The 17,011-nt window shown below is 39.7% G+C and overlaps 1 protein-coding gene across 19 annotated transcripts in view; it reads left to right on the plus strand.

Moving 5' to 3' along the window:
- The window catches only part of DAB1 (DAB adaptor protein 1), a 1,275,060-nt gene that overhangs the window by 1,120,152 nt on the left and 137,897 nt on the right, over window positions 1–17,011 (plus strand). For all 19 annotated transcript variants that reach the window (XM_054534040.2, XM_054534037.2, XM_054534022.2 and 16 more), the window contains one exon: window positions 5,167–5,265. In XM_054534040.2, the coding sequence (XP_054390015.1) occupies window positions 5,167–5,265 (99 nt within the window). The remainder of the gene's footprint in view (window positions 1–5,166; window positions 5,266–17,011) is intronic.

Here is a 17,011-nt window from a genome sequence, read left to right on the forward strand (position 1 = left end):
AGCTACTACCCAGTAGTCACATCACACATCACTGACTTCTAAAGTAGTCAGCTTTCGGAGACGGTGGCAAAATGGTGGTGATTGAAGTTAAGGAAAAGGATGAGGTCTCCAAAGACAGTGCATAGAGAGCTAAGTGCAGAACCTTAAGTATGTCAGTCAGAGTCCTGAAAGAACCAAAATCTACCCCAGAAAGATCAGATGAGGATACTTTAATGAAGGAGCTACTTCCAACGGGTGGGTAAATTTAAGGTAGCAAATGAGGGGTGGTGAGGTACTCAGAATCTAGCAACAGTGGGAAGCTATTACCACTCCTAATAAGATATATATTTACTGAAACACAAGGAGAGCACAATTGATAAGAAAGTCTCCCTTTCTCACCACACAAAATATAGCTACTACCAGAGATGCAAATGAAGGATGATAAGGGAGTGGGGAGCAATGCCCTGACCTCTCTCTCCTACCTGCTGATCTCCTGCCTGTGCCTTGCATTGGTGGAACACAACTGGAGCCAGGGAGAAGGAAGCTCAGGAGATCAGAGAATGCAGTTCTAGTCTGTAGGAATCAGTCTCTGGTCAAAAACAGGACAGAGAGAGATACTTGTATTCCCCTTTTTAACTGGGAAAAAATGAAACTTAGAATGAATTTTTTCCCTTTGGTTCATATACCTGGTAACTAGCTAGAACTGAGAATGGAGAATGGAGACTAGGCTTATTACATGGGGCTTTCTGGAATAGCATTCTAAGGTTTTCAGAATTCATGCCTGAAGCCTCCTGCATTTACACATATGTTTTACATGTTCCCTGGAGAGCACAGTCATAACGTTGGGTGCATGTACCATGCTGTGTGAATGTTCTCGGAGCCCTTTCATGTACATCATACATCTGATTCTCAAAGCAACCCCTGAGCTGAACAAGGCAGCCTGTGACTCTTGCTTGGCATGCCTGACCTTTTCTCTATATGTAACGTCCTCCATCGAGATACTGCCTACTTGTGACTCCCTTGAGGATGCCTGTGTCAATCATTTCACACAATGCCTAGCACGTAGTATTGCTTAATCATATCAATATTAGGTCTCAAAAGTATAACTGTTATTTACTGAGCCCTCCCTGCACACTGTGCGAAGTGCAGTAGATACATAGTTTGCTTAAGTGTCCCAACACTCTTAGGAGGTGAGAAACGTGAACATTATTCTCATTTTGGGGTTCCTCTTCACCACTAAGTTTGGTAGCTGTTGGTTCTACCTAGCTATTTTCATAAACTTTTGGACATATATGTAGCATGCATCATTGGTCATTTTTTAAAAATCTGTTTCCCAAAAAGGGGCTCTTAGAGAAGAGAGGATTGTAGTAGAAGGATTCCTACCTTGAGAATCAGAAAGATCACTGTTTGACTTTCAGTTCTATGACTTATTAGCCCCTTTAGGTTCTAGGAGGTTATTTGATCCCCTGGTCTTATGTTTCCTCATGTGTAAAATGAGGGAGGTAATTCTTACTTCCCAGGATTGTGATATTGACTAAATTATATGATGGGTAAGAGAACCTCTAGCATAGGCACCCAAGAAAATGTTTGACTCCCTGGTTTCCAGATTTCCAATGGTGACTTACTAGGTCAGGTGGCTAATATCAGGCACAGAGTCCATATCAGGACCTACATCCACTTCTTTTGACTCCCTAACCAGAGCTGTCTCCTGGGCCTCTGTTAGTTCTGCACAGTGGCCATGAATAATCTTGTGGGGAGATGAGCCCGTCAGTGTCCTGAAGGCACTGTCTTGTGGCAGGCCCACTCTAGACTGAGTGCAGTTTTTCAGAGCTTGACCCAGAGTCCTGTCTCACAAGAAAAACATGCTTGATAAGATGGTACTTTTCTTTCCCCAAAGATAGCACCTTATGGATTGTCCTCTTTTTCATTTGTCATGTAAAGTCACCATCAGCAGCCCCAAGTGGAAATGCTCCTGGAACATGTATGTTGGCTTTTTCCATCCTTCTTTACCTACAGTCATATTCTACCAGGGAATTCTTTGGTGGCCACTTGACACCAACAAGCAAAGGGGGCCTTAGTATCTAATCAGCACTACTATGTGCTAGGAATTATTGCTATTTGATATTCCAGGAAATCTGTTAGCTAGGAGCTGTTAGGACTGTTTTGGAAATGGAGACATTGAAACTTCTCTTCCTGACCAAAGGTGTAGCCCTCTCCCCACCCTGTTCTGTGCTCTTCTCATCTAAAGGAAGAAGGAATAAAACCAGAAGGAGACAGTCTCCTCGTCTTTGACAGTCCTTCCAGTACTTTCCTTTAGGAGGTCATGTCTTAGTCCATTTGTGCTGCTGTAACAAAATGCCTGAGACTGGGTAATTTATAAAAAACAAATTTGTTTTCTCACAGTTCTGGATGCTGGGAAGTCCAGGATCAAGGGGCCAGCAGGTTGGGTGTCCAGTGAGGGCCTTGATCTCTCTGCTTCCAAGATGGTGCCTGTTACTGCATCCTCCAAAGCAGATGCATGCTGTATCCTCAAAACAGAAGGGCAGAAAGGGGAATGAACTCCTTCTCTGAAGCCTTTTTATAAGAACCCTAATCCCCTCTATGAGTGTTCTACCCTTATCACTTAATCACCTCCCAGTACTATCACTCTGGCAATTAAGATCCAACATATGCATTTGAGGGGACACATTCAGCCCCCATCAAGGGACTAATTATTTTTCTGATTTGTATGTATCCTGGGTAGCTGAGATTGAAGGTTGGGGTGTGAAGGGATAGTAACATGTATTATTTTACTCCAAATCCATCTGAGAACACAGATTTAAAAGTCAAGTGAGAGAAAGTCACTTTCCTTCTCTTTGAGTTCCTGCTTTACACTAGGCTCCATTCTCCGCCCTGGGCACAAACCAAATAAAAAAATTTCCATGCACAATTGAGCTTTTGTTCTATTAGGCAAAGGCAGACAATCAACGAATGAATTTGTGAAACGTCAGATGGTGGTAACTTCCAGGAGGAAAGTGAAGCAGGGAAAACAAAGGAGATGCAATTTGGCATAAAGGGTGTGCTTTCTTGGCTAAGAGGGTCAGAGAGGGTGGCATTAAACAGAAATTAGGAGTTACCCCTGGGATTCCAAAGACATACTTTGGCCATTTCTGCATGTTCCTTAAAAGCATCCCACAGTGAATTCATGGGAAAACAAGGAGCACAATGAGCAATCTAGAAACCAGTGAATGTGGGGAGGGATTGAAGAGACAGAGAACTCTGCTTTGTATGTAAGTTAAGAGTTACTCTAACCTTTTAGAGAGCAGTCGCTGGAGGAGGGGTCTTATGTCAATATGGAGAAGCTTTGAAAGGCTGAAAGAGGAAGATTGGAAGGGGGTTGTAGGGAGAGAAACTTAGGCTCCCTAGAAAGAAGACACACAATGTAAAGGATAATCACTGGTCCCAGCACCAAGTGCTAGGAGAGTTGAGTTGCAGTCTCAGCTCTTTGACCAATTTCCTATGCTGTCTCAGGACGGTCTACTACCTTTCAGTTCATCATTTTTCTCATCTGTCAGTTGAGAAAGTTGGATCTATTAGTTTTAAGGTTTTCTGTGGTGCTATACATTCTGCATGTCTGTGAGTCTGCAAGACGTGCTCGAGAATGAATGGGCGATGTTTGGAAGAGGGAATTTCCTCCTAGCAGGTGTCTAAATAGGAACTGAAACACAAATTGTAATGGACATTCATGTATTTTCTAGATGAAATTAATTTTTATTATATTTCTTCAGTACACCAGGCATTGTGCTAGGTACTTTAAGTAAATGTTTATTTAATTCTCTCAACCATGCAAAAAAATGATGTATTTTACACTTGAGGAAGTGAAACTAAGAGGTTAAGTAATTTGCCCAAGATTATACAGAACCAGGAGTATAACTTAGATATTCTGATTCCACAGAATATTTCCAATACCCAAGGTGAGGATAATCAAACATCCTCAACAGAATGTGCCTTCCTCATACCTCTGGTCATACCTACTGCTCTCTAACACCAACCATTCCCCAAAACTGATGCTGAGAATAGCACATAGTACTTTTTGTCTCCTGGAAATATGAAATCATTATTTTATACTTTTCTTCTTCTAAAAGCCCAGAACCATAACTGCTGAGAGTTGGGCTTAATCTTGCCATCTTTAGAGGCTGGCAGTAATGAGCCTCTGCCAGGCTGGAAGCCTCAAGGTCCCTAATGCATGGTCAGCAACAGCCCCTGAGAGTGTAGATCCCTTGAAAGGTCTTTATCCCCTGAGTTGTACCCTAGTATGGAGCCCATGCTGTCCTGCAAGTGGCCAACACAGAATCTAATTTAAAAAGCAAGTGTCTTTATTCTTAACTTGAATCATATCAACTTTGGGGGACTCTGGATAGCACATATTCATCTAGCAATTATTTGCTAATCAGCACCTGCCCTCCAAGGACTGTCCTAAGCACTAGAGATAAAGCGGTGAACAAAGTAACACCCCAACCTTTTGTGAAGCTTACCTTCTCACTAACTTGTAGACATATCTTTGGCTTATAAAACATTTGAGACAGTGAGGAAACGTTTTTTTGATAAATGGAATGTGAGAATGACAGGAACAAGGGTAGTGGGAAACACAAAATGTCTTTGGATAAAAATTATAATCAATAGGCATTTAATTATGTTGATCACATTTTTTTCCAGCAAAATGGACAGTCTAGCATTTGTTTTTATTTTCTATTATCTAAAATTGATTCATATGAAAACTTTTTCCAGAATTATAAAAAATAAAATTATTTGTAGGAATATACTTAGCAGCTCACCTTTATTTAAAAGATTGAAACCATATCTAACATAAAACCCAGAAAAGACATTAATATGAAAACAATATTGTGTCTATCTTGGGACCCCCAATTCTGAGCTGAGCATCTAGACACCGTTCTATAAATTTTGATTAGTTAAGTGAGTGAACATTCAAATATTTCTCTATACAATGTGTTAGAAGCACTAGGACAAGCATTACCCTAAAACACCAAGGAGATGTGAGCGCATTGAGTAGAGAAATATGGAAGTGCGAAGGGAAAGCAGTGTGCATGATTGGTGGCATTGGTTGATGGAATCTGACATGCCTTTGGGACCAGAGAGAATTTTCAAATGAAAACACTAAAGTAAAAACCATGTTCTTCCTTTCAACAGGGCGTTGTTGCTGGCGCTCGTTCCAAAGGAGAACACAAACAGAAAATCTTTTTAACCATCTCCTTTGGAGGAATCAAAATCTTTGATGAGAAGACAGGGGTAAGTAAAGCAATCACATGGCATTGTGAAATTGAATCCATTGACAGATGTGCCCTTAAAAGCCTCTACTCTCTGGGCAGGAATATACAACAAGCATAAAAACACATAAAGCAACTGACAAACTTGATCAACTGTGATCATCCATCAAAGCAGGTGTCTTTGCTGACTTGGCCACGGTATGACTGCACTGTGTTTCTTATAGTGTAATGGTGATAAAAGCGTCACACTATCCTGGTAATCTGATGCAAGATTGATGAGCTTTGAAGATCAATGGGTAATGTGACAGTCTAAGTTAAATTTCTTTGTGTGTTGGCAACTTTAATGACATGCATCCTAGAGGGAGATACATGTACATCTTTTGACTCGGTCAAAGCATCCAGACTCTCTTGAGGTTAACCTGGAGCACCTTGCAATTGCTGTAATCAAAAAGAATAAATGGAGTTCTCAATCTTAAAAAAAGAAGTCTATCACTGCACGACCAGGAAATTTAAGGGCTGATATGTTTGTTGAACCCAACGAAGAAGTGGTTTGTGTTTTCATCAACCTTACAGCTGCAATTAACTCCCAGATTCATCCCCAGAGCTCTCCTGACACTGTCAGTCGTGTTCATTGGTGGTAAGAGGAAAATAGAAAAACCTTCTATGATCCATTTTCCAAGAGAACAAGAGTCGAACAGATGTCTTTTTCCTTATATTTATTCAGTGTTTTACAGCTTATAAAACACCTCCACATATATCACCTATCATGAACTTCACAAAGGTAATTTATCAAGCACTTTATAAACAATACTTAACCAGCCAAGTTACATTACCTTGGTCATTTTGCATTATTATTTTCTCTTCCTTGTTCTGACTAGTATGAAGATAACATAAGGGTAGTAAGATGATAGTTTAAATGTAAAAATGGATTTTCTTGAAGGAAAAAAGGTATAGGAAAATTACTCCTAAATAACTAGTAATAGAATGGATATTTGTACACCTCTGATCATAACAACATTACTTTCAGTAGCCAAAAGGTAGAAGCAACCCATGCCTGTAGGTGGATGAATAGATAAACAAGATGTTGTATATACATACAGTGAAATTCTATGGAGCTCTCAAATGGAAGAAAATTCTGACCTGTGCTACAATGTGTATGAGCCTTGAAGACATTATGCTGAGTGAATTAAGCCAGGCACAAAAAGACAAATATTGTATGATACCATTTATATGAATTACTTAACATAGTCACAGTCATAAAGACAGAAAGTAGAATGGTGATTGCCAGAGGCTAGGGAAAAGGAAAAATGAAGTGTTATTATTTAGTAGGCATGAGGTTTCAATTTGGGAAGATGGACTCTTTTAGAGATGGATAGTCGTGATGGTTGCACAAAAATGTGAATGTATTTAATGCCACTGAGCTGCACACTGGAAAATAGTTAAAATGGTAAATTGTATGTCATATATTTTACCAAAATAAAAAATAGCTAGGTGTAACTCGCATTATTGAGTACCTCCTATATACTAGATGCGTGTTAGTCAGTTTACATACATTATTCAGTTTCATTCTTGCAACATTCCTATGAGGTGATACTAATAATAGCTACTTTATCAAGTACATATTATGTGCCAGGCATTGTGGTAAGCTCTTTATAAGTACCAGGTCATTTAATCCTCACAACAACCCTATAAGGTAGATGGTACTATTATTCTCATTTTATAGTGGAAGACAGCAAGGACAGAAAAGTTTACATAACTTGCTGGCAGTAAGGGTTGACAGAGGTGGGATTAGAGGCAGGATTAGAACCTAGGTGGTGTGGCTCCTGAGTCCTTTTGTTTAACAATGATGCCTATTATCTCTCAAGATAAATCTTTTCTAAGTTCACCCATGTTTTGTGTTCTTTTTCTTTTTAAACTTAGGTTCAGGGGTACATGTGCAGGTTTGTTATATAGGTAAACTCGTGTCACAGGGTTTGTTGTACAAATTATTCTGTCAGCTAGGTACTAAGCCTAGTATCCAATAGTTATTTTTTCTCTTCCTCTCCCTCCTTCAACCCTCCACTCTCAAGTAGGCTCCAGTGTCTATTGTTCCCACCCATGTGTCCATGAGTTCTCATCATTTTGCTCCCATTTACAAGTGAGAACATGTGGTAGTTGGCTTTCTGTTCCTATATTAGTTTGCTAGGGATAATGGCCTCCAACTCCATCTACATTCCCACAAAAGGTGTGATCTCATTCTTTTTTATGACTGCATAGTATTCTGTGGTGTATATGCACAACATTTTCTTTGGTCAGTCAGGTGCAGCCATAAGAGGAGACATTGGAGAGCCTCTGGGAAAAAAAAAAAACAGTTTGTTATACTCACAGGTCCTAGAGACTGGAGCACAGCACACTACACAGGGCCATATGGGAAAGACACCAGGGTAGTCAGGAGGCAAAAGACAAGAAGCAGAAGGGGGAGACCTAAGGCCACTCCTTTACTGGGATTCCCGCTGGAAAGGCAAGGCAGGTCAGAGTGAGTGATTGGCTAGTTTGAATCATTTTGTCTGGCTCTAAGCTGTAGGGGTGATCCCCCTCTGCCCCGAGATAGTGAAGACAGAGAAATATTGCTTTCTGGGGTGTATGAGCCAGGCAGAGGAGGGATGGCTCTGGATTGGTTAGTTTGCATATCAAAGACATGCTCCTGGCTGGGTCCTTTGCTATGTCTAAGAATTGAGAAGCAGTTTCTCCCCAGCCAGAAAGATTTCTTAAGATGTCAAAACATCATCATATACAGAAAATTTAAAAATATTTACAATACAACCCAGCATGTAGGAAGCAGAACTGGGATTTCACCTCAAGTCAGCTTGAATAAAAAATCAGTGCAAATTACCTCTATATTATAGAGGAAGGTGGGCCTATCTGGGGATGCCTTGGTAGAAAGGAGTTTAGGATGAAGGCACAAGCATTGATAGTAAAAGGGCTTGAATTCAACAGGATTACAAGCCTAATGTAAGCTTTATCTGCCTTCATAAAAATACGGCTTCAAAACTCCGAGGAGGTGGGTTCTCTCTCCTGTAAAGACTGTAGTTTGGAGACCTGTGCTCAGTTCTGAAGTCCATATTTTAAATTGGATATAGACAAATGGAAACATATTCTGATGAGGAGGATCCTGGAAACTGGGGACCTGGAAACTATGCTGAACTTCTTGACACAGATGTGGTTCATATGATCTTTGGGAACAGAGGATGTGGAGAACTCTGGGCTTATACAAACTTGGAAGAAATTAATATTAGTCTTCCAGCATTCTTTATGGGAGCTTAGTAATGTGGATCAAACCCAACTGAGAGATACTTTCACAATGATTTATATGCCCCAATATATGATATCATCTCTAGTCTCTTCCATTACCATGACACCTGGTGTGTGTAATCAAAGGGACAAGGACAAAGGTGAAGGGTATCTGGTGTTTTATCTTGTCTGAGGGTCATGTTTTGGGCTTTGCTATTTTATCATGCACCCCGCCATCAAATAGGCTGTGCACAGATCATTAAAGTCCTAATTACCTTGATTTTAACTAATTAGGTAGTTTATGTTTTTACTTTTATCTGCATCCTTACTCAAATGTGGCTAAACTGTCCCCAAAGAAAGATACCACCAAACCTTGTAGCACTATTTTTGATTCTTTAGCTGGACACAAAGAGAACAATAGTAAAATCATTTCTTCCCAAAGCCATTTAGCTTTGTAGAGGAAATGTTAGATCCCTAGTGGAGAATTAGGAAGGAAGTAGAGTTGAATGTTTTCTGTCTCAGTCTACCCCAGTTTTGTTAGATTAACATTAGACTTCTGTAGCATCTGGCAATCTTAGCTTGTTAATATGCCTCAACAAAGGTGCTAAAAAATGGTTAAAAGGACTGAATATGTTTAAATCTGAAGTAAAGATGATAAGGATCAGGGTACCCCATATTAATAGTCTTTCTTTATTTTGTTTTGTTTTTTTGAGATGGAGTCTCACTCTGTTACCCAGGCTGGAGTGCAGTGGCGCAATCTTGGTTCACTGCAACCTCCACCTCCCAGGTTCAAGTAATTCTCCTGCCTCAGCCTCCCAAGAAGCTGGGATTACAGGTGCGCACTAGCACACCCAGCTAATTTTTTTTGTATTTTAATAGAGACGGGGTTTCACCATGTTGGCCAGGTTGGTCTCGAACTGCTGACCTCAGGTGATCCACCCCCCACCTTGGCCTCCCAAAGTGCTGGGATTACAGGCGTGAGCCACCGTGCCCAGCATTAACAGTCTTTATATGAGTTGTCAAGTAGGAAGAGGAGCTAACTTGCTCTGTGTGGCCTCAAGGAATGGAACCAAGACTAACTGATAGAAGTTTTAGGAGGTGGTTTCTGTTTATCAGTAAGAAGGCTTTTCTATCAGTCAGCAGTTAAATGGACTGCCTTCTGTGTGAGGGAGTTCGCTGTCACTGGGGGTATTCAAGCAACAACCATCTGATGAGATATTGTTGAAGAAAGTCAAGTAGAAGATAAAGTGCTGAACAAAGTCACATCTAAGTTAAGTCCAGAGACTAATTTTAAGATTATGTTTTCTCTTAAAGTCGTATCTATTGAAGGTTTTTATTTGAAAACCTCCGTTGGAAATTATGAGCAGGAACAGTTTACTAAAACTTAGTCATTGCCCAGCAGGGGAGTGACTCAATGTTCAGCATGGGTTCTAAATGAAGTTTTTTTTCTCCATATCAAGGAAATGGAAAACTGGGTCTTTATCATTTGGAATGACAGTCTTAGTTGTTTATCTCATCTGCGGTATTTTTGCTCAAGCTTGACTGCACTTTTTTTAAAACCAAGGAAAGAAACATTTGCGGAACGTGACAATAGCTAAAATCCAAAAGCTGTCAAAAATGTTTTGATCCCAATTAAAGAGACCCTTTGCAGCAATTTACACCCTGTCTTGAATTTCAGAGAACTCCTGATCCCAATCCTTATGTGAGTAAATTTTGTTTTATTATTAGCTTGTTGCAGGGAATAAATCAATAGTGAAAGCTGTTCATACATTTAGATACCTAGATATTGCTAATATATCATGATGTTACTAGGTCTGTAGACCAGACAGATGGATGACAAGGAAGGAGTTATGTCATCTTCATTTTGCAGATAAGGACAGTAAGGTTCTGTGAGTGTCCCTGACCTGACTGTTGAGTCAGAACAGACTTTTCAACTCCAAGACTTTCTAGTGAACCTCACTGACTCTATTCTCTCTCCATTCACCATTTTAATCCATAGAATTATTACAACTTTATATCATAAAAAATGATATATACTGCAGGACTCTAAAGGTAAGTCTGTTTCTTAGGATGAAGGGCAGTGGTCTGCATCAACTTTTCAAGATGTTGCAACATCCTTGTTGCTACAGACATATGTGAATTTTGCTTATTCATTTGAATGAGCCAACACTTACTTAGAGCTATTAGACACACCAATCTAAGTATGCTACGGCAATTCTATGAAGTAAATGCTATTATTATCACCATTTTGCAGATGGGAAAGCCAGTGTCCATATAATTTAAGTCACACAGCTAACAAATGGCAGAGCTTGGTAGGTTGGTCCAGAATCTCTGATACTAGTGAGGTGTTACTAATAATAGCATACCAAATTTTATAAATGATTTTATAAAATCTTTTTATGCTTTTATCTATATTAGAGCAGATTCCCTGTTATCTCTGTCTTATTGTCACTGTTATTCACTTTCATTCTGATGAGCTTTCCTGAGTGAAGACAAAAGGGGTAGAGTTACAACTGGGGCTGCTTCGTCCATAGTTTGTCTTGGATAGATAGAATGTTAACAGTATAACCCATATATGATTAGGCAATACAGGTTGAGTATCCCTTATCTGAAATGCTTGGGACCAGAAGTGTTTCAAATTTTAGAGTTTTTCAGATGTTGGAATATTTGTATTATATTTACTTACCAGCTGAGCATCCTAAATCCAAAAATCCAAAATGTGAAATGCGCCAGTGAGCATTTCCTTTGAGCATCATATCAGGGCTCAAAAAGTTTTGGACTTGGGAGAATTTTAGGTTTCAGATTTTTTGATTTGGGATACTCAACTTGTAACATATTAGATGGCTACTGTATGCCATGTGCAGCCCTGTTTCCTGAGGATTTGAAGATGAATTGGTCACTGTCCTTGCCCCTGAGATGCTCATAGTTCATTAGTGAACCCAGACTCACAAAGTGAATTGACAGCTGCCAAGATACTGGGCTACTCTCACCTCCTACCTGCTATGCCTTAGTTATTTTGTGCACATTTGCTGATTCTTAATCACGAAGTCATTTCATTTTTTATGTAGTAAGTATTACGGGGCACCAGCTATGTGTGAGTCATTGTGTGATACAGATACAAGTGTGAACAGAGTTGTCCATGTTCAGAGACTGGGGTTTAACTTTGCCAAGAATGTTCCTGAAAAATTTCACTGACTTGGCAGTGGAGGAGTGAGTTGGAGAGGACCAGATAATTAAGTAAGGGAAGAGAAAACAGTATTTCTAAAGGCACAGATATATGAAAGAGAAAGATATATATGCATTCACTCAGGAAATATTGGGTACCTGTATAAAGATAGAGATAAATAAGGCCCCATCTTTTTGTTCATCACTATTGTCTATCTAGCTAGCACAATGACTCACATATAGCTGGTGCCCGGTAATACTTACTACATAAAAACTAAAATGACTTCATGGTTAAGAATCAGCAAATGTACACAAAATGACTAAGGCATGACAGGTAGGAGGTAAGAGCGGCCCAGGATTCAATATTGTCCCTCAAAATAGATAGATAATTGTGTTTTAAATACAGTAACTGCACTTAAATTTCAGGGCTGATTTAATAATTTATTCCTTGGTGAAAACCAGATGTCACCTTATTTGTGCCTCATCAAAAACAAGTTTGTTCTCCTTTCAGTTCAAACTGGATGTTTTGAGCAAGATTTGGAGAGAGCAACTGAGGTTGAGAAAGGGAAATGTCCCAGGGAAGGAGTTAGGAAAAAGCTGAGGGGGCTGCAGAACATCACACTGGGACCTGGTGGTCTCTGGGACCCAGAAGTATCTGGGATGTTGCTGTCATCCTGGTCAGTGAGACAGTGCACAGGACTCTCAAAAGACTGGGGATAAGGGCTAGCCTGTAAACATGACAGTGTGGTTTAGAGCAGGCTTTCATGGATCTGTCTCATTTACATCCAACAATTCTTGGAATTTTTTATTATCCCTCTTTTATAGATGGATCAACTAAGGTACAGGTAGGTTAAATGACTTCATGAAGTTCCACCCTGGTCATTTGACCCCCAGGCTGCACTCTGGTCACCCAAAAGAAGTTGAATTCAAATTAGAACTCTATAATACCTAAGCTTATTTTCTTTCTTTTGTTTCAGAGATTCTCAACTTGACTGGTTCTGTGTCTCTAAGGAGCAGTTAGGAAATGTGTGTAGGCAGTTTGGTAGTCACAACTTTTTGCAGAGGGGTTGGTAATGCAGACATTTAATTGTTAAAAGCCAAGGCTGCTAAATAATCTGCAATATTCAGGGCAGACGCATATGGCAAAAGATATTTTCCTATGCTATATGACTTTCTAATGTCTTTCTAGAAATTCATGTAGATGAAAAACCTGTTAGTAATTATGTGAATTTAAAAAGCTAACTCTTATTTAGCACATAAACAAAGTATTTTACCCATACACATAATACCGAATTTTCCAGAAATGCAACTAGACTAAGAGAAAGATGAAATTATTTCTATTTAACCAAACTTTTATAACCATTTACTAACATCTCTCCAATCTCCCCACCCAACCCTCCCTCTGATAACCACCATTCAACTCTCTGCTTTTATGAATTCAGCATATAAGTGAGATCATGTGATATTTGTCTTTCTGTTCCTGACTTATTTCATTTAACATAATATCCCCCAGGCTCATCCATGTTCTCCAAATGACAGGATTTTCTTTTTTATGGCTTGATAGTATTTCATAGCATATATATACCACATTTTATTTATATATTCATTCGCTGATACCACACTTAAGTTTATTCCATTTCTTGGCTATCATGAATAATGCTACAGTGAACACGGGAGTGCAGATAGCTCTTCAATACACTGATTTCATTTCTTTGGATATATATGCAGTAGTGGGATTTCTGGGTCATATGGTAGTTTAAAGTAATTTTTCTTAATGTGTATGTGTCTCTTTACTCATCCATAAGATGGAGATAATAAATGTACCTATGTCTTAGAGTTGGTGAAAGATTAATTTAATCCTCTAAGACTTAGAATAGTGCAGAGTAAAATAAAAAGCTCGAGGTGTTAAATAATATTACATTATTGGCTATATTGTCCCATCTCCTGTACAGTCTTTCTATGTCCTCTAAGCAGAATTAAGAAAGCCTTTTATGATGTCCCTACTTCATCTTCTGCTTGCTGTATCCTAGCACATGATCATCTGTGTCATAATGAGTTGACTCACACTCCCATCAGACTACAAGCTCCACACAAGGTACCCTGGCTCATTTATTGTTGTATCGGCAAGGCCAGCATAGGAAACCCTGGCATGTGACAGAGATGCTAATTGGTCATTGAAGGTAGAAGGGAAGGCATTCAGGGATGGATAGAATCAAAGAGAGAAGGGAGGAACAGGGAAACAATGACTACGTCAGCTTACAATGAAATGCTAATTGTCTGGCCCTGACATTGGAGCCCAAGATGCTATATACCAAAGATGCTAGTTTTGCCATATAGACAGTAAAATATCCATGATTCAGAATTATCTAGTTATAGGATATCAGGGATGGAAGGTTCCTTAGGCATGAACTAACCCACGCATTTGCGAATGAAGAGATCTGAAACCCAAAGAGAAGTGAGCCATGAGATCTCCCTATAAAGTATTTGCAAAAGCCTAGACTTGAACATTGCTCTGGACAGATTTGAGTCATTTTCTGATGCTCACAAAACAGGAAGCAGGGAGTGTCCTCTTCTTTTTCCTATTTTTAAATTTTGCGTTTCTTTTCTCCACAATCTCTTCTCTCTAGACCACCCCATACTCTTTGCGTATTATATTCAATGTTCAGGGCTTCCACTGGCCCATGGCTTCCCCAGATCTATTTTAATGTCAAATAGATAGAACCTTTAAGGGGAAAAATTGGGTCTCTGTGTGGTTAGTGTCTTGTTGGATGATATTGGATTTTAATTTATCACAATAAAAAAAAATCAATTCGTAGCTCAAAATCAACATATTTTTAGAAATTGGCACTGTCAGGAAGCTGCCTCCATGAGATAATTTGTAGGACCAAGTCTATAATTCATGACAGGGGAAAAGGGATGTTACAATGCCCTGGAAAGTGAGACCATGAATGTTTCCAAGCAGATCTGGTCAACTCAGAAATTTTCTTAGTGATTCCTCTTATCAGTCTTGGTCTTTAAAAAGGTATAGTGGTAGTATTTTCTAAGCTAGTTGCTTTTACATGCTTGGCCTCGTTTAACTCAATCCTCTAAGCGCTCAACTAAGAAGCCACTCCTCCCATTAGACAGATGAGAAACTGAGACCCAAGGGGTTAAGCAACTTACACAAGAACAAATATCCAGTACATTGTGGAGCTGGAAACTGATCCCCAGATGATATGGTGCTAAGGCCCATGTTCTTTCCAGTTCCAGGCGGTGGCATCTCTCCCCTTCATGGGCATAGTGAGGCCCTCTTGCAGCAAGTGATCATTCATCTGCTCACCAGGGGAGAAGTCAAACTGCACTTAGAGTTGTCAGCATGCAGACAGGCCCTGTGACTGAAGATTTACAGTGACTATTTGGGCCTCTGAAGGGATGTGGGAGGCACTAGTCTCAAAGATCCAGAGCCTCAAATTGCTGGATAACCTTGGGGGTGGCTCATCTGCTTGCTGTACGGGCCCCTGTTTCTCCATCTGAAAACCAAGGGTCATATGGCATACTTTTTCTTAAAGGGCCAGATGGTAAATATTTTAGGCTCCGAGCATTATACAGAGTTTAAGTAGTGCAACTATTTAATTTTGTCACTGTGGCATCAAAGTCACCACACATGATATGTAAACAAATGACTGTGGCTATGTTCTAATAAAACTTTATTTGTAAAAATAAAGCCATCTGCTGACTCTTTTCTGGTTGATTATTAAGGATTCTTCTAATTTTCTCATTCTGATCCCGTGATAGGTCCGTGAGCCCTTTGGCATTGGGGGATGAAGACTAGGTGAAAAGCTATGGTTTTTTATCCTTTGTTCACTGCTCTTTTGTGGCTGATTTTTGGGATGAGTGATGAGTGTAGAGTGTTTTGTATGAACTTTCAAGATAAATATTCATCTCTAAAGAATTGTATTATTTATTTATTTATTTTTATTTTTTTGTTTTTTGAGACTCTCGCTCTTGTCTCCCAGGCTGGAGTGCCATGGCACGATCTCTGCTGGCTGCAACCTCCACCTCCCGGGTTCAAGCGATTCTCATGCCTCAGCCTCCTGTGTAGCTGGGATTACAGGCGCATCCCACCATGCCAGCTAATTTTTGTATTTTTAGTAGAGACGGGATTTCACCATGTTGGCTAGTCTGGTCTCGAACTCCTGACCTCAGGTGATCCACCTGCCTTGGCCTCCCAAAGTGCTGGGATTACAGATGTGAACTACCACGCCCGGACAGGAATTGTGTTATTTATTGCTACCATTTGTTGAGTACTCATTGCCAGGCATGGTGCTAAGTATGTCAAATAAATTTTTGTCATTGAATTATTACAATACAACTATTAATTACATGTGATTATCCCCATTTTACAGATGAGGTGACTAAGACTCAGGAAGGTTAGGTCGCTTGAGCAAAACTACTCTTAAATTTTTATCTATTTATTCAAAAGCTACTTATTGAGCACCTACTGTGTACCAGGGAGTGTTCTCAGGGATTTGGATACATTGGTGAACAAAATGAAGGTCTCTACTTTGTGGAGTTTACATTCTAAGGTGGAGAGACAGAAAAGAAATAATAGACATACATAAATAATATACTCTGTTAGAAAATAATCAGTGTTATAGAAAAGGAAAAAAGCAAGGCAAGGTCAGGGCATTTTTCCACTGTACTTTCTTTGTCCTCATGAAAGGGCCTGTGACGTGTGTGCTTTCTAAATCACAAATATTAACGTGCTCTGGGAGCTTCCTGTACCTTTGAGGGTCAACTGAGTAATGGAGAAAGATGCTTCTGAAAATTCTCATCCAAATTCCAGAGGCTGTTACACTTGATATATCCGAGCTGTCCACTTGGGTGTATCTGCTTTTATTTAGATGGCTGATTGCTTTATATGGGGTCTACTGCTTATTGTTTTTCTATCTCCCTCATTTATTTTAAATTTTAATTTAAAACTCATTTTCCGTGACTGTGCCGTGGTTATTTAATAGGTGCTTCTATTTTTATGAAGACGCTCCTTACAGGAGCTGTTTGTATCAAAATGATGATACTGTAATTAGGTGCAGCACTGATATGATGATTCTTTGTGAACCTCTCAAGTGCTTTGCAGTGATGGCCAGAGGTAGAGAAGCAATCATAGTTCTGGTTACAGTAAAGAAACGTGGTGTCATAGAAAGCAAGGCACTAGGTCAAAGTGAGAAGAGATAGTGATATTCATCTTTTAGTGGGGAGAGTTGTGTCTGAGGAAATGCAGGCTGGAAACTGGGGACAGGGTGATGGAGAGGAGCCCAGGGACTGGGTGACCAGGATTGAGCCTGGGGGCTGGG

This window comes from Pongo abelii, chromosome 1, assembly GCF_028885655.2.
Source record: "Pongo abelii isolate AG06213 chromosome 1, NHGRI_mPonAbe1-v2.0_pri, whole genome shotgun sequence".
In the NCBI taxonomy this organism is placed as follows: Eukaryota; Metazoa; Chordata; class Mammalia; order Primates; family Hominidae; genus Pongo; species Pongo abelii.